This window comes from Ursus maritimus, unplaced genomic scaffold (assembly GCF_017311325.1).
Source record: "Ursus maritimus isolate PB19 unplaced genomic scaffold, ASM1731132v1 scaffold_3, whole genome shotgun sequence".
NCBI classification, from domain to species: domain Eukaryota; kingdom Metazoa; phylum Chordata; class Mammalia; order Carnivora; family Ursidae; genus Ursus; species Ursus maritimus.
This window is the reverse complement of record NW_024425563.1, coordinates 87,905,273-87,926,901: the sequence shown is the minus strand read 5'-3', so window position 1 is coordinate 87,926,901 and position 21,629 is coordinate 87,905,273. Positions and strand designations below refer to the sequence as shown.

General features: G+C 43.7%; 1 protein-coding gene across 1 annotated transcript in view; it reads left to right on the top strand.

Annotated features, from left to right (window-relative positions):
- The first annotated feature begins 5,332 nt into the window (after positions 1-5,332).
- Positions 5,333-21,629, top strand: part of NRCAM (neuronal cell adhesion molecule) — a 76,732-nt gene continuing 60,435 nt past the window's right edge. The window contains exons 1-5 of the mRNA XM_008703519.2: positions 5,333-5,470; positions 8,408-8,608; positions 13,407-13,512; positions 15,381-15,577; positions 16,709-16,831. Of these exons, the coding sequence (XP_008701741.1) occupies positions 8,503-8,608; positions 13,407-13,512; positions 15,381-15,577; positions 16,709-16,831 (532 nt within the window). The 5' untranslated portion in view covers positions 5,333-5,470; positions 8,408-8,502. The remainder of the gene's footprint in view (positions 5,471-8,407; positions 8,609-13,406; positions 13,513-15,380; positions 15,578-16,708; positions 16,832-21,629) is intronic.

Below are 21,629 nucleotides of genomic sequence, written 5' to 3'. Positions count from 1 at the left end.
GTGATGCCTGTAAAAAATCTCAGTTTACAGGAAGATAAATAGAGCTGGAGTGTGTTTCAGCAGCTTGACAAATGTTGCCAAATAGATTACTACCGAGACCCGTATTCAGAATTCAATTTCCTTTTCTCAGGCTTCACCTTTATTTATTTATTTTTATTTATTTATTTTTTTTAATGATTTTTTATTATATTATGTTAGTCACCATACAGTACATCCCCGGTTTCCAATGTAAAGCTCGATGATTCACTAGTTGCGTATAACACCCAGTGCACCATGCAATACGTGCCCTCCTTACTACCCATCACCGGTCTATCCCATTCCCCCACCCCCCTCCCCTCTGAGCATAAGAACTAGGATGATCGGAAGGGGAAGAAAGGGATAAAGAAAGGGGGGGTAATCAGAAGGGGGAATGAAACATGAGAGACTATGGACTCTGAGAAACAAACTGAGGGCCTCACAGGCTTCACCTGTAGAGCAGTTCCCTACTTTCAATTTGTAGAAATTGGAACTTTCTGTTTCCTAATCTAAAAACAACCAACTGGAAGGAGAACCTTGCGATGGAGAAGTAGACCTGCCTCTAAGGCTTGGCTTCCCTCTTTCTCCTCCCCGCTTTCTTTGCGTTGCCTGTTTGCTAGTGGATCCGAGTCGAAGCCACGACAGCTCAGAATTCCAGTCTGATTCGTGGGGTTGGGGACGTGGGGGGGGTAGACTAACAACACTGAGCTCCCTCTCGCATTAGAAATCAATATATTGTCTAAGACTCTAAATTAGGCATAATCCACAATTACTTCAGCGTAAAGAAATTTGTTTGACATCAGCAGTAACCAACCTCAGTGTAAGTGCGGCATGAGAAATGTAACTTCAGGCTGGGCCTTTCGGCTGTACCAATATGCATACAAGTAAGCATAGCCAGGAAAAAAGAAGAAGATAGATCATTTTAGAGGGAAAACCTACACCACCAGACTATTCATTTAGAATTCCTGTGGTTCCAGCCATAATCTCATAGGGGACGTGTGTAATGGAATCATCGGTTCCCTTAATGTGCCTTGAAGGTCTTTCTGGTTACGAGACACAGCCTGTCTCAGTTTATCCTATTCCAGTTCCAGATATCTATGGCTATGTAACAAATCGCCCCCAAATTCTGTGGCTCGAAACAACAGTTTCTTGGTTTTCATAATTCTGATGGTTTGTTACCCCTCAGATGGTCAACATCTGGTTCTCTGTTCTCAGATGGTCGTTCTGCACATGTGGTTTAACAAGTCACTTGCCCAGTGGCTTTTATCTGGGAGCTCGGTTGGGTCCAGAAAGTCCAAGATGGTTTTTCATCTCCCTACGGTCCCTTTCCACTAGCTTCCCCATCGTTCCAGTAGTAGCTCAAGCTTCCCGGAGAGAACTTACCAGCGTGCAAATGCTCGCCATACCTCTGCTCGCATAATTCTTGCTGGAATCCCATTGGCCAAAGTACCTCACGTGGCCAAACCCAGAGTCATTGTCAGAGGGGATGACACGGTATGGATGCTGTGAGGAGCACTCCCCATGGGCCACCCACGGAACAGTCTACCTGACACACTAATGAAGGTTTGTTTTAGTTCACAAGATGGAAGACGTTTCAACCACAACCGCTATCCTGGTCAACCTCATAGAGAATTGGAACATTGCCTGGGATACCAAGAGTTTTAGAGGCCTGGTTATCACGGTACAGAGGAGTAGGTACTCGTTCTTACCTGTTGGGTGTTCCGTGATGCTGCAGTCACTCAGCAACCATCTGTTCGTGTCTCTGTGGCTCCTCTGGCTACCCACTGGCTTCCTTCTGCTATGGATCCCTCACCGCTGCTTACTCATGGTTTCTCATGCCGCCATGCTTCTCTGTGGGCTTTGTTCCTGCTCCAAGCTATTGACTCACTTTCCATCTCTGCCTCATATTTACCCTCTCCCGGACAAAGGAATCGTTAGCACTGGGTTGGTCACTCTTTGGCCCCTTAAAACAGCCTTGTCATCTCAACAGGCTCAAACATGCTGCTTTGGCCACACACCCACCCCTGACTCTTCTGGCCTCGGTCAGGGCGGTGGGGTCACCCCAGAAGGACATGCTGATTGGAGCAAGCATTCAGAGAGGAATAGTGATATGCCTTCGTTCACAGTTACCTGTGATTAGGTTTGGAGGTGGGCGGAGAGAGGCTTCTGTGAGAAGCGCGGTTCCCTTTCTGTCTTCCCGCACCCGTCCCTCCTTCCACAGTTAGCTCTGTCACCCCTGGAGCTGAGCTGCTGGCTGTCGTCCCATAACCGGCAACACAAGTGTGAAACAGGTGCCTCCGTGGTCAGGGTCGTTGGTAGTCTCACCCGCGTGGACTTCGCATTAAGCATGCTTTATCCTTTGTCTTAGATCTTTCAATGACATCATTGTCTACTCCTTCTTTCCTGGTCATTGGCTGTGCTAAACAAAGGAGGTGTGAAAAAGCCAGTATCCAGATAATTCCATGTGATGCTGAAAGCTAGATCTTGTTGAAAGGCGTTGGTATTTTTGATGCTCTAACTTCAGTGACTTATAAATAAAGGCTTATAAAAGGCTTTTCTAAATTCAAGAGATCCTTAAGATGTTGTTTTCTATGTGTCTGTATTTCTTATGCAGGGACTATCTCTAGAAGGATTCGCAGAACTTGGTAGTAATAACCCTCTCAGGGAGAAATGGGGTTGCTAGGGTTGCTTACGTTGAATTTATGATCTTTTGTACCTTACGAATGTTGTGCCGTGGGCATATAGTGGCTACTTTTAAAATTAACTTTCTAAAGCGTGTCTTGTCTGCATTGTCCTAACTAGCGGCTCCTTTAAAAGGCCAGGGCTGGCATGTGGCACGATTCCTGCTGATACTATTCATGTGGCATGCCACGTGAAGAGGCCCCTGAGGTCATGCTATGAGCAACACTGTGAAGATCATCTGAGGATGTTCTGAGACTATTAGTGCTTTTTTTTTTTTCCAACATCAGTGATAAACTTGGTTAATTCTATTTGCTTATTAGCTAAGCGCCACATAAGAAGCTATGAGAGGGAGGGAAATGCTAAGGGCTCCTCAGGGTGTGGCAGTGTGAGATGTCTGGAAGCTCCAGAACTTTCCAGAACTAGAACTCTGGGTCTGGCACTTCACACACTGGTGTGTGCCTGTAAGCAGGTGACCTGACCATTCTGTGTCTCAGCTTCCATAGCAGTAAATTGGGAAGTGTAATGGAATTTACCTTTTGGGGTTATTGGCAAGATGAGATGAGTGAATGCGGGGAGCAAACCCCATGTCATTCCTGGTAGACAGAAGGTGCTCAGTGAGTAATATCCATTGTGATTGGATTCTTTCCTCCTTCTCATCTATGAAATGGGCACAGTACCTGCTTTCCTATATTCTGAGGTTTTTATGAATATCAAATAAGATAACCAGTTGAAGTGCTCTGAGGAATGAAGATTTGAACTGTTATTAAGATGTGTTCTATTCTCTATTATTTGGATAAAAACATCTGCTAATCGTCCACCTTTCCTTACGTACTATTCTCAGTTCTAGCTACCAGATTCCTCATTGAAACTCTACTATGGGACCTCCTTTTGGGCTAGCGGCAAATTAGAAACATGTTCCTTGGTGTTTCATAAAGTTTAGCTTGTTATTTGAAGGAGACCATTACAATCTCTCTCTGGCACATAATCCCAGACTGTTTTTCCTGAGGTGTTTTCATGGTAATGTAGTTGTGTAGATTTAAGTGTGACTTTGCAATTATGCAAAATCATTGTCCATTTTTCATTTGACCTTCCTTGCATAGTCTCAGACTCGAAATCTGTGGTTGAAAAGTGCAAGCATGAGCTAGAATGGACATTAATGTGCTCATTCTAATGGCAAATATTTTACAAAATATAAAAAGGAACTGTCCCCAAGTTGACAGCTGAAAAAACGCCTTTCATGGTCAAGATAATGTCACACCCAGTTAGTGAGGCCAGACACTGATGGGTCACCAAAGCAATAATGAGTGTGCCCAGGGGCATCCAGTCACATAAGCATATTTGTTTATTGGCTTGGAGAATAGATCGTGTTACAATCAGCATTGAACCACCCATGCTGGGAAGCCGAAAAGCACAAACAGACCAGAATGAAATGGTGAGTGGTGCATGGCCTTCCGGTTCTGGAAAAGAGCTGATATATTTTCTTAATTAAAAGGAGAATTTCATCTTTCACTTGAGAGAAAAACAAAGATTTTATTTTCTTTCAAATGACAAGACTTTTTAAGTGAGCAACAGGACAGCTATATTTCTTGGGCTTAATATGAATCCTTTGTCAAAACTTCATGTTTCCTTTTAAATATATGGTAAATGATGCAGGGGAACATTTGCTCTGTGATTAATATGAATTTTAGGCAAAAAGAAGTAAGGGAACCTTAACTTGTATTTCTTTTCTAATGATGGAAACTTTACCAAAGAAGGGAGATGTTCCTTTCCCTCCTGTTTCAGAGGTTCTGTAGATAATATGCGAAGAGTTGCTATGAGTGGAGTTAAATGAAGGGAAATATTAAAAGGCCGTTCTGTTTATCAATTCTCTAGGGTCATTTTAACAGTATATGCGGTTTTAAGTATCAGGGTGAATTATATTCTGAACTTGGACTTACCTTTTGTCTCATTTGAGCATGCTTTAAAATATCGGTGGAGGGGTGCCCGGGTGGCACAGTCAGTTAGGTGTCTGACCCTTGGTTTCGGCTCAGGTCATGATCCCAGGGGGATTGAGCCCTGCATAAGGCTCCCCACTCAGGGTAGAGTCTGCTTGAGATTCTCTCTCTCCCTCTGCCCCTCCCATTCATCCTCTCTCTCTCTCAAATAAATAGATAAAATCTTTAAAAATAAAAAAATTAAAAAAAAATAAAATGTCCGTGCAAATATTTTTTGTAAATTTCAAGCTGCATGGCACGAGCATACCCTTTGGCCCTGAGTAAACATGATGCTGCTATTTCGAATGGGGGTTTCATTCACTGTAATTGCATCAACAGTTTAGTTTTAACTTGTGATTCTTAGGTAAGAGACAAGGACCAGCATTTTGCAAGGCAAACTAGCAGCCAGATGGGCTCCTAGCCGGGCAGGGCGTTGACATCAATACTGAGAGCGTGGAAGTGGTGGTTTTTCTTTGTGAGACATGCAGAGCACATCACTCTCATGGAGAGAGCTCAATTTTCTGTAGCTATATTTGATTTTCACTTTGAGTGCTGGGGACCTGATGTCGTCCTTAGGCACTGAGCTTTTCACCTCTGATGGCATACGTAGGAGGAGTGGGTGATTTTCCATGGGTAGGAGTCAGAGGCTGGGCAGGGCAGCTGCTCTGTCGTCCCCGAACAGAACCCACACTGGAGACACTTTTGTGGCGATCGGTGCAGTTAGCTTACGACTTCCGAAGAAAGACTACATCTAGTTCATGACCTCCTCTCATTGGGAGGGTTGACTCAAGTCTCCTTAAGTAAGTACTTTCTCAATTTTCTTGAAATCTGAATTTTTTTCTTTATGCAACACTGTGATAATGGCAATATCTTATTCCCTGTAGAGTCTGAAAGGGTAAAGCAGGTTGAGTGATACTTCCTTTTACATAGAACTGTCTAACAGTGTTCTCTGTCGGGGAGGACGAGTGGTTAAGGCTTGCAGGCAAAGTAAATAATAAATTAAGAACTTAGAAACTGTGCGTAGCTTCTTATGCTCTTATGGGCATTGCAATTTATCAGGACATCTTTTAGAAGGTGTTTTAGTTCTCCTGCACCCCTTTGGAGCGCCAGGCACGTACATGGGATACACTCGATTAGCCTGACACAGAAATCAGGCAGGTGAGCCATCTGTTTATTCAGTGTTTGATTCTGGAGTTCTCTTTCCATCTGCCTCGTAGGTAACGTCAGCTCGTTTCAGTGCCATTTATTTGTATTTTCCCTGAAGCTCATGTGTAAATCCAGAATTTGTGTTTCAACAGAAAAATCACGAGAGACCTAAATAAATCGGATTAAATGATAAGAGATATGCTTTGCACACATAGAAAGACTGCCTGGTGTATATTTTGGTTAGAAATAGTTAGATGAGGGATGCCTGGGTGGCTGAGTCGGTTAAGCGTCTGCCTTCGGCTCAGGTCCGAGGGTCCTGGGATCGAGCCCCACATCAGGGCTCCTTGCTCAATGGGAGCCTGCTGCTCCCTCTGCCTGCTGCTCCCCCTGCTTGTGCATTCTCTCTCTCACAAATAAATAAATAAAATCTTAAAAAAGAGAGAGAAATAATTAGATGAGCTTCTGTATCAGCCTCCCGAAATTAATGGACATGATTGTTTATATATTGTAATATGGAAAGACAGATTTCTTGGATCTTAAATGAAACCACAGAATACGGATGTTTCATTCAGAAAACAGGATTTATGTACATATAATGTCTATGTTTAGCCCAGCAGGTCCTTTTTTTGGATTTGTTTACCAAGAAGTGTCCCAGCTGCAATTGTCATCAGGTTCAAATCAGAACTCAATTGCTAGCAAAATACATTATCAGCATTGTTTCATGTTCTTTTTATACATGTAGGCTCTCTTCCACACACAGACATGATATGATAACTGATTTGACCATGTAGACAAGGGTTGGGTTTTTATTTTTTTTATTTTTATTTATTTATTTTAAGATTTTATTTATTTATTGGACAGACAGAGACACAGTGAGAGAGGGAACACGAGCAGGGGGAGTGGGAGAGGGAGAAGCAGGCTCCCCGCTGAGCAGGGAGTCTGATGCGGGACTCGATCCCAGGACCCTGAGATCATGACCTGAGCCGAAGGCAGACGCTTAACGACTGAGCCACCCAGGCGCCCCAGGGTTGGGTTTTTAAATCCAGTAGTATAAATATAAACACAGCTTTAGGTAGACTGCCTGTCTGAATACAGCCTCGTCTTCAACAATCTTAAATCTCTTATTTCTTTTCCCTTTCCCCCTTTCTTTTTTTTTTCCCCTATAATTATTTATGTACTCCCTACAATATGCCAGGCACTGCGATGGCCTCTGGAGACACAATAGGGACCAGTAAAGACACAGTCCCCACCCTTAGGAGACTTTCAATTTAGTGGAAAAGATGGATATTATCAAAATACACAATTGCACAAAAAATAAAAATCACACAAATCATTCAGTAATTAAGCTGTGGGAGCTGCCCTGGTCTATAGTAATAACATCCCTCTAGCCTCTCGAGAGAGCCATTGGCCACCCCCACCTGTCTTCATAAATGAGAGGACATGGTTAAACGCTTCCTTCCAGGGAGGAGTTGGCCGTGGTACAGAGTTCTACATGGTGGCTTGTGCTCATGCTCTCCTGTGTAGGACGGACACTTTCATGTCCCAGGCACACAGTGTTAGTGTTACGGGAGAGGGATACATAAGTGGGAGAGGCATCACCTTTGCCTGAAGGAGTAGGGAAGAGAGCATGCATATCCCCCGCCCCCCAAAAAACCTGTTTATCTCTGTATCTGTCTATATACTATACAGCATGATTAAAACCAAGAATTTCAGGAATTCTTAGGGGGGAGGGTGAAAGGACTTCTAGTTTGGTTGATCAGCTAATGTTTCCATTTTAACTGATGGATAAAGAAATCAATTGGGCTTTGATAAGGAAATATGGTAGAGAGGGCATTCCAGGTGAAAGGAACCGAGTAGACAAAGGCAGGAAAGTGGGAGAGAATTCAGGGCGTTTTGAAGGACTCACCCAAGAGAGAGAAACAGAAACAGACCAGCAAACCGAAAAATAGCTCTATGCAAACAGGAAGGGATAAGGTTGGTAGGATAAATTGAGGCCAGATCACTGAGGTTTTTCTATTATCTGTTTAAGGATAACTTTATTTGGTAGATCCCACTGTTTCGGAGCGTGACTGGTGAGAAAAGCCTGGAACTGGGAACCCCAGCACACCTGCTGGTCTGGTCTAAGTGAGAGACAGGAAAGGCCTTAATTGCTGGTGGTTCAGCTGGTAAATCAGTGTTTGGGGTTTGAAGCAAATTTGCCGCAGTGCCCTGGACTTTCCCAAAGATAGTTTCTAGAACGGAGAAGCCATTAGGCCTTCCCTCTAAATTCACACTTGCTAATCCATTTATATGCCAAGTTTTTTTCTATTAGGAATGACATGGTAGCCTCTGATATAAATGCGGGTAGTTAAAATGGGAAAACCGTAAGGGTGGCAGTGTGGACAGATTTGCTTGACATCACTACAAATATTTCTGCCCTGATTTTAGCTGATTTATGAATAAATGATTATTCCAGTCTTGCGAGTTAAATATTTAAAAAGTAGCTCCGTTTTAGAGTTCATGTATAATAGAGAACTGATTTTCCGGGCAGCAGACTTCCTCTCATTTCCTTCTTTTTAATACACTATAATTCTTATTCTATCCTTTTTCAGTTCCCTGCATGAAAATTATTTAAACGTTGCACACAAATCTTTTGTGAAAGAAGAAAAGGAAATTCAGTTTGTGGGTCTCAGCAGGAGTTCAGCTAATGCAGCTTAAAATAATGCCGAAAAAGAAGCGCTTATCTGCAGGCAGAGTGCCCCTGATTCTCTTCCTGTGCCAGATGATTAGTGCCCTGGACGTACCTCTAGATCGTAAGTATTAACGTTTTAAAGCATTACGCCCGGGAGTCAAAGCCTGCCCCGCATTTCCCATCACTGTGAGCTGTGTGAATGGAGAAGGTGTCTGTGTGATACTGAAAAGCTAATCAAAATTAATTTGGCTTTTACCTACAGCACCTGGTGTTTATAAAGAGTCTTACCAGAGAAATGGCCATTGAACCAGTCAGACTATTGTCCCCTCCCTGTCATTATCTTTCTTCCTCCTCAAGTGCCTTTTGAATACCATGGGGCGGGTGTGGGGGGGTGGCAGCGGAGAAGGAGCGAATTGTGGGCTGCCCTGACCCTCCCAACGGGGTGACTCTTGATAGAGGCAGTCCTGCAAGAAAACTGTATGAATCACTTTGAAACGGTCATGGAGACTTCCCTACTTGTCCCCTCCCCACTCCTCCTCACGTGCTCAGAATGCTCTGGAAAGATTGGTGGATGGTTTCTCAGCCAGCCCCACGCCCTTCCGTACCCCCAGACTACCAATAGTTCATTTCTCTCAATTCCGACAGGGCAAAATTCACTTTACGTATGAGTCTGGATCTTCCCTAAGGCCTGGAGAAAGATCTTTGGTTTAAAAAAATGTGATCAAAGACCAAAATGTAAATTTTGTGGAGAAGACAAGTCATGGGCAAAAACGCAATTTAAAATGGAGCCAGCAACAGCTACCGTATCAGAGCCCACCCCTTTTCCTAACGGGAAAGCATATGCTGCACCCTGCCCGCTCTGGGTGGCCTGGTTGTGAAAAAGAAAGATAACGCTGGGTTCCCACTCATCAGGTCTCTCGCAGTGGAAAGCGGAATTTCAGATTTGGACGATGACTGTTCAGCTCATCCTTTATTCTTGATCTGCCTGACCTCCTTGAATCCATTAGTTTCCTGAATCGAACATCTGTTTGGCATGCTTTCCAAGGTGCAAGGAAGATAGCACTTTCCTGGGGCTATTCAATTGTTGGGATGTCATTTTTTGCCAAAGAAGGTTGCAAGTCCCAGTGGGAAGACATTAAGAAGAGACGTGGTTTGTCCCACACTTGGGTGACATCCTTTGCTGTGCATCTGTGGTCTAAAGGACAGTAAAACGCAACATTTTACTTCCTTTCCCAAAATATTCGTTGACCTTAATTTCAATTTAAAAAAAGAATGTATGATTGGTTAAGCCCTTTGGAGTTGGAATGCTCAAGTAAGCATTTGCCCCAGCCGACACAGAGAAGAGAGACAAAAGCCCTTGAGAGAAATGGGCTTTTGTTCTCTCTTGTGTTAAATATATTCTCCCTTAATCTGACTGCTCAATCTAACAATCGGGGAAACAGTCACCTACAGCTAGCTCAATTATCGCTGCTAATGGAGAAGAGGCATAACCACGATGAAAAGAAAGTCACGGACAACCCAGGCGCTCCTGCATTAACCTTTACAAGTAGTAATGACAGGCAACACTGCAGAATCATTTGAATTGCATGCTAATGTAATTTCTTCCCCACCCCTATTCCTTCCACACCCGTCCATCTGAGCCGCTCCTTGGCGCGGGTACTAGTAACGCCCGGATGAGGAGGAATTCTGGAGCAGACATACCTAACAGCTGAAAAGTTCAATCACTGACTTGCAGATTAACCATAGAAATGTAAAAACCTAAAACCAGTGCTGCATTTGGCTCGGATGGAGCTTCGGCACTGTAGTGATGTCCCGTTGTTAGGTATTATTACCATGGGCCTAGTGATGTCTGGGATAATAGGATCAGACACGACACAGTATGTGACAGCTCAGATTAATTGTAGATTTCAGCTATTTTTCAAATTGAACATAATTACTTGTCCAGCACATGTACGGAATGGAATTAGCCATTCCTAGTCCTAGAAGAACCCTTTTTTGCCGAAAGCATTCCTTTTGTTCTTCCATATGCTTATGCGGGTTAGCTGCCGCAGGAGTAAAGAAAACCATTAATGGGAGTGTGTTTCTTTTACAACCTCACGACTTCCGCGTTCACTGTACTGGTTTTCCAGGTCAAACCAAATAGACAAATGCCCCTTTTATCTCCAGGGTTCTAACGTTCTTATTACTAACATCTGGTTTTCTTTAATCCTGTTTGCCCACTCACCTGCTGATATTGATGGGGAAAAAGCAAAACTTCTTGAAGACTGTAAGTGTCTTTCTGTAATTACTAGGCAGTGTGAACACTTGACCATGTCTTTGTTTTTGAATTAATACTGTGAATTGAACGCACAGCTTTAGGAGTTATGACTAACCGTCTTTTTGAGCATGTGCATTTCCTATGGCTAAACATTGCATTTAAATGCCAAGAAGCAAGTTTAATATGTGCCCTGCATGAGTTCAGAAGACACAGGTATTACTCTTTCTTTTACCAGTATGCTGCTCGACTAACTTCCAAGCTTTAATATTTGCATCTGATGTAACTCAATGAGGAAATTCACAAAATTTAAAGAAAACGGCTGTCTGGGTCTAAACGCCATTAAATGCTTGCTGGCATCAAGGCGTGTCTCTCGGTATCTTTCAGAAGGTGAGCGCGGGCAGATGCTTCACCCACATCAGCAGCGCTCTGCCTCGCCACACTCCTTCAGGACCGTGTAGGCTAAGAGCTGCAGCCGTATAATGGCCCCGGTGAATTCGAATATCATTTTGAAGCGTGCAAAAAGACGATTCAGCAGCCCCCACTTTCATCGTTTCTGAGTGCTGTCTCTGGCAGTTGGACAGCTCCTAGTGTCTACCTAAAAAATAGTTTTCGGGCATTTGAAAAAAGTCCTGTGAGATTGGATTAACCAGGAAAATCATGTAAAATCATCTTTTCCCCTATTCTTTCAAAGCATTTGTTAGTTGCCAGGTGACCTAAGTACTGTTCAAAGAGGTACTTAGAGACAGTAAACTCCTGAGAGAGGACGGGCATCTAACCAACCCTGCCGAAGTTCTGGGTTTGAAACCACAAGACTCGCGCCTCTGTCACTTGCAGAAAAATACAAGGAATTGACCAAGGCACTCCCCACAGTCCCCCCACCCACCACCTGGGTGTCCACCGTTCGGGGGTGAAATTCCAGACTTCTTTCCACCATCCCAACCTGTTTACTCCCAGAGCTTAAAGGCTCACTCAAAGATGAAGCTGGTCCAAATAAAAGTGATTATGACCATAATTTGCACAGAGTTCACACTGAACCATTAAGGGAGTAGCGTGTACTCAGAATTTTACGCAGATTCTTTGATTATTCCTCCCAGTGACCCCAGGAGGTAGATACCACTTTTAAACCCCATTTTCCCTCTAAGGAAAGTGGGGCTTGCAGAAGGTAAGAAATTTGCTGGAAGTCTCACAGCTGGTAAGAAATAATCAGATGGGTTCTCGACCCCCCAGACCAGGGTGCTACCCAGCACTGCAAACCGACAGGGCTTCAAGAGTGAGGGTGCTTCGTAGCGTGGCGGAGGCTAGGAAGAGCAGCCGGCTGAGTGGGAGCGTGAGACGGGGCTGGCTCTTGCTACAGAGAGGGGAAAATGGTACTCCTGAGTATCCAGCAGTTACTAGGTGCGTAATAAATGATGACAGGAACGAGCTCTGCTTTTGATTTGGGCTTTAGGTGTTATTTGGATGGTCAGAGCCAACATTTTAGTATACATTGTCGTGGACAGCAACATGACTGGAGACCAAACAAACGAAGAGAACCATGTTGGCTGCTTTATAAGACATCAGACATGGAAACGATAAATTTAGCCCTGGCAACAATTAACCACCATAAAGAAAGACAAGAGCAGAGGGCAATTAGTGAGCTTTGGGAAACGCTTGGTTGGCAGGTGAAGGAGGCTTCATGAAGCACAGAACGTGGGCGGAGAGGGAAGAGCCAGAATATGAAAAGCTTAAATGATCTAGATAAGTCTTTGGACCAGATGCCGCTACCACCTCCCGCCCCAGTGGCAACAACCAACATTGCCTCTAGAAATGGCCAAATGTCCCCCGAAGGGACCCGAGGTTGAGAACCCTGGTCTGTATGAACGGCTCTCCCTGGAGTTGTACAAGGCAGTGGCTTCTACTGGAAGAGTTTGGTTGTCTTCTCTGCTCTGTGCCTTTCTCGTCAAACCACTTAACTGCCCTGAGTAGCGACCGAAGTTGAAATAGATGGTTTCTCTAGTTCCTGTTCTAACGTCCTGTGATTCTGGTTTCACAAGAAGGACATGGTGATCTCCGAGTGGCTTGAGCCCTGGAAGTCCAGATGTGAACTTCCTTCAGATTAAATTGTTCTGGGTCAGAAGGATTTCCCTGCAGGATTTGAAAATAAAGGATGGGATTGCACTTGGAAGAGCAAAACGGAAATGTTGTCTCCTGTAACGCTAACTTCCCAAATTGATTTGTTCGCAACATATCTTAATTTACATTAGCACGCTAATGGACTATAAGTCAGTTACTCTTTCCTAAGAAATGCCCATTTGCTTCATAACTTAAATTTTGTTGAAAACCATCATTGGAACCAAAAAAGTCACAAGAATTTCTCATTGTTACATCAGAGAGAAACGGTCTTAATATTAAGCTTGTATTGGTAATTATTTTCCCAAACTTGTAGTGGGGGGGGAAGTGGGCTCTGTGAATCCCTAAAAAGTTACCAAAAGGAAGTTGTGGCTTGACTTCAAAGCTTTAAGAGACTTTTAGTTAAAAATCTAGTGACGTATGTGCTGCCACTATAGAAATGGCTAAAAATATCTGGAGCATAGTCTAGGGCAAGAGATTTTGACATAGAAAAAATGATTTTTATTATGATCTTAAATGATTTCTTTATATTGTTCTTCTTTCTACAACTAAGTGGTACAGCCCCCAACCATTACTCAACAGTCTCCAAAAGATTACATTATTGACCCTCGAGAGAATATCGTAATCCAGTGTGAGGCCAAAGGGAAACCGGCTCCAAGGTGGGTGTGCTTTCCGCTCTGTTACAGAACTGAAAACGAACATGGGTGTTAAGACTGAAGTTAATTTCAGGTCCTGCGTATCTCTGAAGTATCACTGTAGGTTCATTTGTTTTGTCTTTCTGATGACTTGAAGTCAGATTGTTCTTCCTGACACCCAGATAATTGTGTTTCTGTACTCACACCCTTCTGCAGAATGTGCCAGGATTATAGGGAGATGTGGAGGAAAGCCTTCGAAGGGCTCTACTGCCCTTACCACATGGGCAAACCTATTTTCTCAGGGCCTCAGTTTCTTCTTCTGTAAATTAGAAAGGTTGAATTTGATGGCTTCACAGATCTGTCCTTGCTCTGTAGAGGTCTATACATTAGTCCTGAGGGGATCTTCAGACGTGGCAGGGTTCAGTACTCAGGATTCTCCATATGGATCTTGGCATGAGTGCTGCAGAGCATTTTAGAGGTGGTCCAACCTATAGATGTTCTAGACGGGAAACTGATTCCTGGAATGCTCCTTCGCATAGCCAAGGTCCCGCAGCTGATCAGCAGATGCTCTGTCCCTTGCGTAGTAACATATGGGAAGTTTTGGAGAGCTGGGTTATTATTATTAAAATGTAATGTGGATTTTTAAATAATAAAGAAGTGAACAAACTTTTCTAGATCTTTCATTTCCAAATCTGTCCATTGCCAGCCTTACCCAGCTATCACAGACTGGCACCTGAGAAGAAAATCAGCTGGTAGTAAACACTGAAGTATATAAAAAACGCCCATCAGAGGTTTGCTACAAAACAGTAGCTTCTGCCATATCATTATGTCACGCCAGCCCGAAGGTGATGTCATTTCACGGAGTCCGCCTTGAGATTCACACTGACTTGACACTTCCTGCCACTCTCTATAAGGCAGGATTACTATTTTGGGCCAGGTGGTTTTTTTGTTATGGGAACGGGGACCGTCATGCCCGTTACCAGCCATCATCTCTGGCCTCTACCTCCTTTCCCTCGGGAGCTCCCACTTACCACCACGTCCTGCCCCGAGATGTTGGGACAACCACTGCCGTAAGGGTAAGCAGTGGGAAGGGAAATCCCAGTGGGCCTGCAAAGCACAGTGAGGTCTAGAGATTCACGCCTCTGTAGGAGCGTGGCCACTGTTGATTTATGACTAGTTAGAAAGTATTTAATTACACGAGCGCCAAGACTCCTGTACAAGGCAGTCTAAATAAAACGGAAAAAGAAGAATCGCGCTTCAATTTGAAATACTTCCTGAGGAATTTACAAAATCATCTCTTCTAGAATTGAAAACTCTCCAAATGTGTTTTATAGAGAATTACCACTTTTAATAGCCAACATTTAAAACACCACTGAACTCGTTCTCACCCCTTCCCCCCATCTTACACTTTGCATTTTGGTAACTTGAAACTGGTCTGATCCCTTACAAACGCACACACGTACTAGCACCTGGGAAGGCCTTTCTTGTCACATTTCAGCCCAGAGCAAAATTTTATAGACAGGTTATGAACTCCTTGAACAATGGCGTTTACAATAAAAATGCTAATAAAGCTCTAAGAGAACGTACCTCGGAGACCTACTTTCTGTATTTTCTTTGAAAAATGACAGGCAATTTGTGTGCCTGATTTCCTTGAGACAGATTTCGACGAGTTCTAAAAGAAGACACGTACCTTAAAATGTATGGCCAGCCCTTTTTTTCTAAGCCCTGATTCAATGAAACATTTTAGGTATGGAACCTATTGCTCTTTCGCTGAGTATTAAAATGTAATCATTATCTCTAGAAACCTACAAAACGGCTAGGAGTTTGTGAAAGAGGAAGTAACCCTGTTTTTCTGGACTGTTAACAAACTTAATCCTTGATGTGTTGGCCAGCTTCTCCTGGACCCGAAATGGGACGCATTTTGACATAGATAAGGACCCTCTCGTCACCATGAAGCCCGGCTCAGGAACCCTCACGATCAACATCATGAGTGAAGGGAAAGCGGAGACCTACGAAGGGGTCTATCAGTGTACGGCCAGGAATGAGCGCGGAGCGGCAATTTCTAATAACATTGTTGTCCGTCCTTCCAGTAAGTGGGACTTGTCCGCCAAACAGGACCCTATTTTTAAGGATGGCTCTGAGACCCAGCATCTGTAACCTCATCTAGATACTATTATAAGAAAGCAATGCCGTTGATTCTAGTACTCTCACTTTGTTTTCCCTGAAAATTCTTGCTCCTTTCCACTGTACCCTGAGTTCCTCAGCCCAGTGCTTTGCCAACCCAGTATGTCTTTTATGCAAGTCCAGAATAAAACACCAGGAGTATGAAAAGCGTGTCTTCCCCAAATTGATCAAATCATTAATTTCTCACGTATCTTATGTATGAGCAAACTTCCGACAGCCCGACCAAAATAAATTCAGTATGAAATGGATAATGGGTAATTAACATTTTTGTCTCAAAGTTTCACTGGAAATAGAGGGGGAGCCTCACTACCTTGAGATAATTGTGGCTCTTTTTGCAGTAGTCACTACCCATGTCCTCTCAACAGCTTGTATTTAACGAGCAGGTATGTAAAGAACAGTAACCATTTGCAGTCGTGGTCATTTTGAAAACTCGTGTTCATTAGTGGGAAAAAATTACAAATAACAAAAAAGAAATTGAAAAATGTACTCCTGAATCTTTCCACTCAAGCAAGTAACTGCCGCTCTTTCCACGTTTTCTAGGCGGATATGCGCGTATGTGTTCCAACTGAGCTCATTCTGAAATACGAGTTTATAACCTTTTCTGACTTGTCTACGTATCATCTATATTCTCATATCAGTCTTCTCCATAAGTATGCTTCCTTAATGTGTAATAGTGTACGACACTCAAAAGTGTCTGTGCACAATTATTTGTTTAAACAAACCTTTGACCTTTAGTGCCTTCCATTCTTTGTGAAGAACACACTTGTAGTGAAATTATAACGTATCTTCTTAGTGATTTATTTAATAATACAGATTTTTAGAGGGAATTGCCGAGTCAGCATTTATACTATTACTGGCAGTGAATGAAAATCATTTTTTTACTTTTAACATTGGATTTAAAAATTATTTTCTTGTTATCTTAATGTACCCGAATTCTGAGTTACTATTCCCCCCAAAAGTTTATTTTGTCTTCCTTTCTAGTGTTTTTTGTTTTTCAATGCAGAAATGACTTAGAAGTTATTATTTCATTTCATAGGGTCACCGTTATGGACCAAAGAAAAACTTGAACCAATAACACTTCGAAATGGCCAGTCTCTGATCCTTCCCTGCAGACCCCCGCTTGGATTACCACCACCTATAATATTCTGGATGGATAATTGTAAGTTTTAAAAATATGAACTTTCGGTCTTCAAGATTCTTAATGCTTGCTTGCGGTCACAACGAATTGTTAGCTCTTGTGATTCATAAAATATTTATAAGACGTTTTAGAGATGCTCAAAGAAAAGAAATGCTCGTTGAAATAAATAACGTGTCATGAAATAAGCAGCGTGATTTTCTTGAGCACCTACTGTATACCAGGCACTGCTCTAAAGAAACCAAGTTTCCTGCTTCCACCGAGCTCATATTCTATGCAGTAGGAATAGCTGGGGGTGAAGATGGAAGCAGAACTCAGTGCATTTATAAAGTAGGTGTCAGTTGGCAATAAGTTCTATGAAGAAAAATAAGCAGGGACGCTTGGGTGGCTCAGTTGGTGAAGCGTCCGCCTTCAGCTCAGGTCATGATCTCGGGGTCCTGGGATCGAGCCCGAGATCGGGCTCCAGGCTCAGTGGGGAGACTGCTTCTCCCTCTGCCTCTGCCCTTCCCCTGTTCGTGCATGCACACATGCACACTCAACGCTCTTTCTCCCTCTCTCTCAAATAAATAAATTAAATCTTTAAAAAAAAAAAAAAAGGAAAGAAAGAAAAATAAGCAGCGTTTTGAGCAGAGACATAAGAAATGAGAGAGCAAGGCAGGCCTGTAAATGTCCACGTGGAAGGGCAGTACACAGCCCCCAAGGCAGGAGCTTCCGGGTGTCTAGAAAAGCCCCAGTGGGCAGTGTGGGCAGACTGGGGAGCCCAGTGGGAGGGAGACAGACTAGGTCAACGAAGTCCAGGGCTCAGTACAGCGGGCTTCGGCTTTTGCTCTGAATGAAACGGGAAGACAGGGAAGGAGTGACTGTACCCGAACCTAACCAGCTAGCGATAGCCCTCCTTCAGTTCCTGTGTGGATTGCAGAGGGGACAAAGGTGGGGCAGGGACACCCGCAAGGCAGCCTGTGCTGAAATCCAGGCAGAAGCTGATGGTGATGTGGACTCGGGTCGTGACCGTCAGGTGGGAACAAAGAGTCAGCTTCTGGATCTATTTTGGATATAGAGCCTCCAGGATTTATTGGGATGGGCTGGGGGCGTGAGCAGGAGCAACCAAAGATAACTCCAGAGTTGAACACGGAGCAGCTGGCAGCATGGAATCACCATTTCCTAAAACAGCAGAAGCCAGCAGGCAGGGGCGGCAGGGAATCAAGCTATTTGGGATGTGTTACATTTTGTCATTCAGGTTTGCTTTTTTTTTTTTTAATCACCAACAACAACTAATAATAATTGGGCATTTGTTAAGTGCCAGTCCCTCTGCTGAGAACTTTACATGGGTTATCTCATCAATTTTTTACAACAGTTCTATGGGGCATGTCTGATTATTATGTTTTTTATCGAGACATAATCGGCAATGTTCTGTTAGTTGCAGGCGTGCATCACAGTGATTTCATACTTCTCTACATTGTGAAATGATCCCCGCAAGTCTAGTTACCATCTGTCACTCTACCGAGTTATTACAATGTGATTTATTCCCTGCGCTGTACAGTATGTCCCATGACTAAGTCATTTTGTTACTGGAAGTTTGTACTTCTTAATCTCCTTCACCTATTTCACCCATCCCCCAACCCCTCCTCAGTTCTGGTAACCAGTGATTTATTTCCTGTATCCTTGAGTCTCTCTTGTTTTGTTTGGTTGCTTGTTTTAGATTCCACGTATCAGCGAAATTATATGGTATTTGTCTTTCTCTGTCTGACTTATTTCACTTAGTGTAATACTCTCTAGGTCCATCCATACAGTCACAAATGGCAGGATTTCATTCTTTTTAATGTTGAGTGGTATTCCATTGTATATACCATGTCTTCTTTAGCCATTCGTCTATGGGTGGGCATATGGGCTTTTTCCATATCTTGGGTATTGTGAATAATGCTGCAGTAAACATAGGAGTGCATGTGTCTCTTCAAATTGGTATGTTCATTTTCTTTGGATAAGTACACAGACGGTGGAATTGCTGAATTGTAGGGGAGCTCTATTTTTAACTTTTTGAGGAACTGCCATACTGTTTTCCAGAGTGGCCACACCAGTTTGCATTCCCACCAACAGTACACGAGGGTCCCTTTTCTCCACATTCTCGCCAACGCTCGTATTTTTTTTTTTTTATAATGGCCATTCTGACAGGTGGTAGGTAATTAAACCTGTGGTTTTCATTTGCATTTCTCTGATGATTAGTGATATGGAGCATCTTGTCATCTTTCCACTTTTTAGATGAAGAAACCGAGGCATAGAGGTGAAGTCCTCCGTTAGGCCATTTCATATCTGTTTACCCCAATGCAGGGCTCTGGTCAGCAATGCAGGAATGGTAGAGCAGACATGCTCTTAGAGCCAGGGGCTGGGTGAGAGAACTAGGGGGAAAGGAGTATGGGGGGGAGAGCAAAGCCTGGGGTGCGGAAACAAGCAGCCCCCCAATGGAACTTAGGGAGAAACCAGCAAAGCCGGTGCGAAGGAGCAGTCACTGAGGGAGGAAGAGAACAGAGTCAGGACCGTGTCCTTGGGATAAGGTGAAGCAAAATGTCCAGAGGACAGAACAATGAACTGTTTCAAAAGATCAGATAACTTCTGATCTGACTGAAAAACAACTATTCAATTTGGTGACACGGGGTTCCTATTGACCTTGACAAGAGTCGTTTAGGTGGACTGGTGGGAATGAATGCAAAATATTTGTAGGGAATATAGTCTATTTTCAGTGACATGATTTCCTGTGAATTCACAGACAGTTTACATTTCTAGAGAGAAAATTTAGCTGGAATATTTAATTTCCACTTGTGACTCTTATATGAAAATACTCAGAGGGGGCGCCTGGGTGGCACAGCGGTTAAGCGTCTGCCTTCGGCTCAGGGCGTGATCCCGGCGATCTGGGATCGAGCCCCACATCAGGCTCTTCTGCTATGAGCCTGCTTCTTCCTCTCCCACTCCCCCTGCTTGTGTTCCCTCTCTCGCTGGCTGTCTCTATCTCTGTCGAATAAATAAATTTAAAAAAAAAAAAAAATACTCAGAGAAAGTATCACAAAGAAATGAAAAATAAATGTATAAATGAATCAATGAGCAAACGTATTTTCCTGTTACCGCATAACAGCTTCTGAACAGATTTTGAAAGGATACATAATGAATCGGATATAAATGAGAGGTGTATCCAAATGTCACTGCCGAAACGAGGCCCAGTGTTGGGTCCTTGGTTCTTATTCAGAAATGATGACCTTTTCACTTAATAAATAGACGAATACATGTAAAGTTTCAGAATCATCTGAATATGTAACTTTGTTTTCCATGTTGCACTGCTGGGCTGTGTCCTTTACCTACATTTGAGGCTGTTGGCAAAGCATATGGACCTTTCAAATGAAATTGCATCTGGAATATGAAAAAAATTCAGATTTGTATAGCATTCTTCTTGTAGGATGACATTAGGAAGTTCTTCCTATCTGCGTGCATTTTTTTGTATGTACACTTCTAAGTGTGAGGCAAAGGAACTCAGGGGGCAAAGTGCTACTACCCTCTTCAAGTCCCATCCCCTTTAATTTGACCTACCAACACCCATCAGTAATAAAATACAGCACAAGAATCAAAAGAGAATAAATGAATACTTATCTTTAACTCTTTGTATTCATTAAATAAGCGTACATTATTTTCCTGAGTTATTTATTTTTTTGAGAGAGGGAGATAGAGCAAGCAGGAGCAGGGTTGAGGAGGAGCAGAGGGAGAGGGAGAGGGAGAGAGAATCCCAAGCAGGTTCCACACCCAGCATGGAGCCCAATGTGGGGCTTGATCTCACAACCCCGAGATCAAGACCTGGGCTGAAATTAAGAGCCAGATGCGTAACTGACTGAGCTACCCGGGCACCCCTCCTGAGTTATTCTTTTTTTTTTTTTTAAGATTTTATTTATTTGACAGAGATAGAGACAGCCAGCGAGAGAGGGAACACAAGCAGGGGGAGTGGGAGAGGAAGAAGCAGGCTCATAGCGGAGGAGCCTGATGTGGGGCTCGATCCCAGAACGCCGGGATCACGCCCTGAGCCGAAGGCAGACGCTTAACCGCTGTGCCACCCAGGCGCCCCTTCCTCCTGAGTTATTCTTAAAACAACCCTTTCCCTAAGCATTCATGGCTTATAATCGTGAATTCACAACCACCAGCCAAACCCCCATCTTGACCAAGAACTTGGCTAACGTGGCTAACCTGAATTCTTTCAGATTCTGGCTCCACATTTCCCTGCCCCACGGAGCTGCCGGCTTTCGACCATAATTTTGCATTTCGTGTAATGTCAGATAGGGCGCCTTTTGCAGGAGGAGCACACTGCTTGGCTCAGACTGGAGAATCCTCCAGAAAACAGAATGCCTAGCCCCACGGCTGCTGGGATGTGCCGGTTTCCTGGTTCTGTCACTTCAGAGGCACAGACTGCTCAGTTAGGGCTCGAGAATTGAGTCGGAAGCTTCAGAACATGCACGTTAGCCCGCCAAGTGCATAGACCATAGATCATGCATAGATCGGCGGCCCCACCTCCCAAGTCCTCCATCCACTTAGAAAGTCTTCCTTCAGTGCCCGAAGCTGGACAGTGCCTTACTTGCTCCCGAGGGGAAGTAAGCCGTGCAGCCCGAACCTGGAAAGTCAGAGTGCTCATTTGCATTTCATTCCATCACGGAGCACCTGGCAAGGGCCCTGCGAGGGCTCAAGGCTACAGCAGATCGTCTCTGTCCTCCTGGCACCTAAATTCCAGGGCAGGAAGACGGGCAGTAAAGCTCACACGGAACAAGTAAAAATACGTCATATGTTAGAAGGAAAG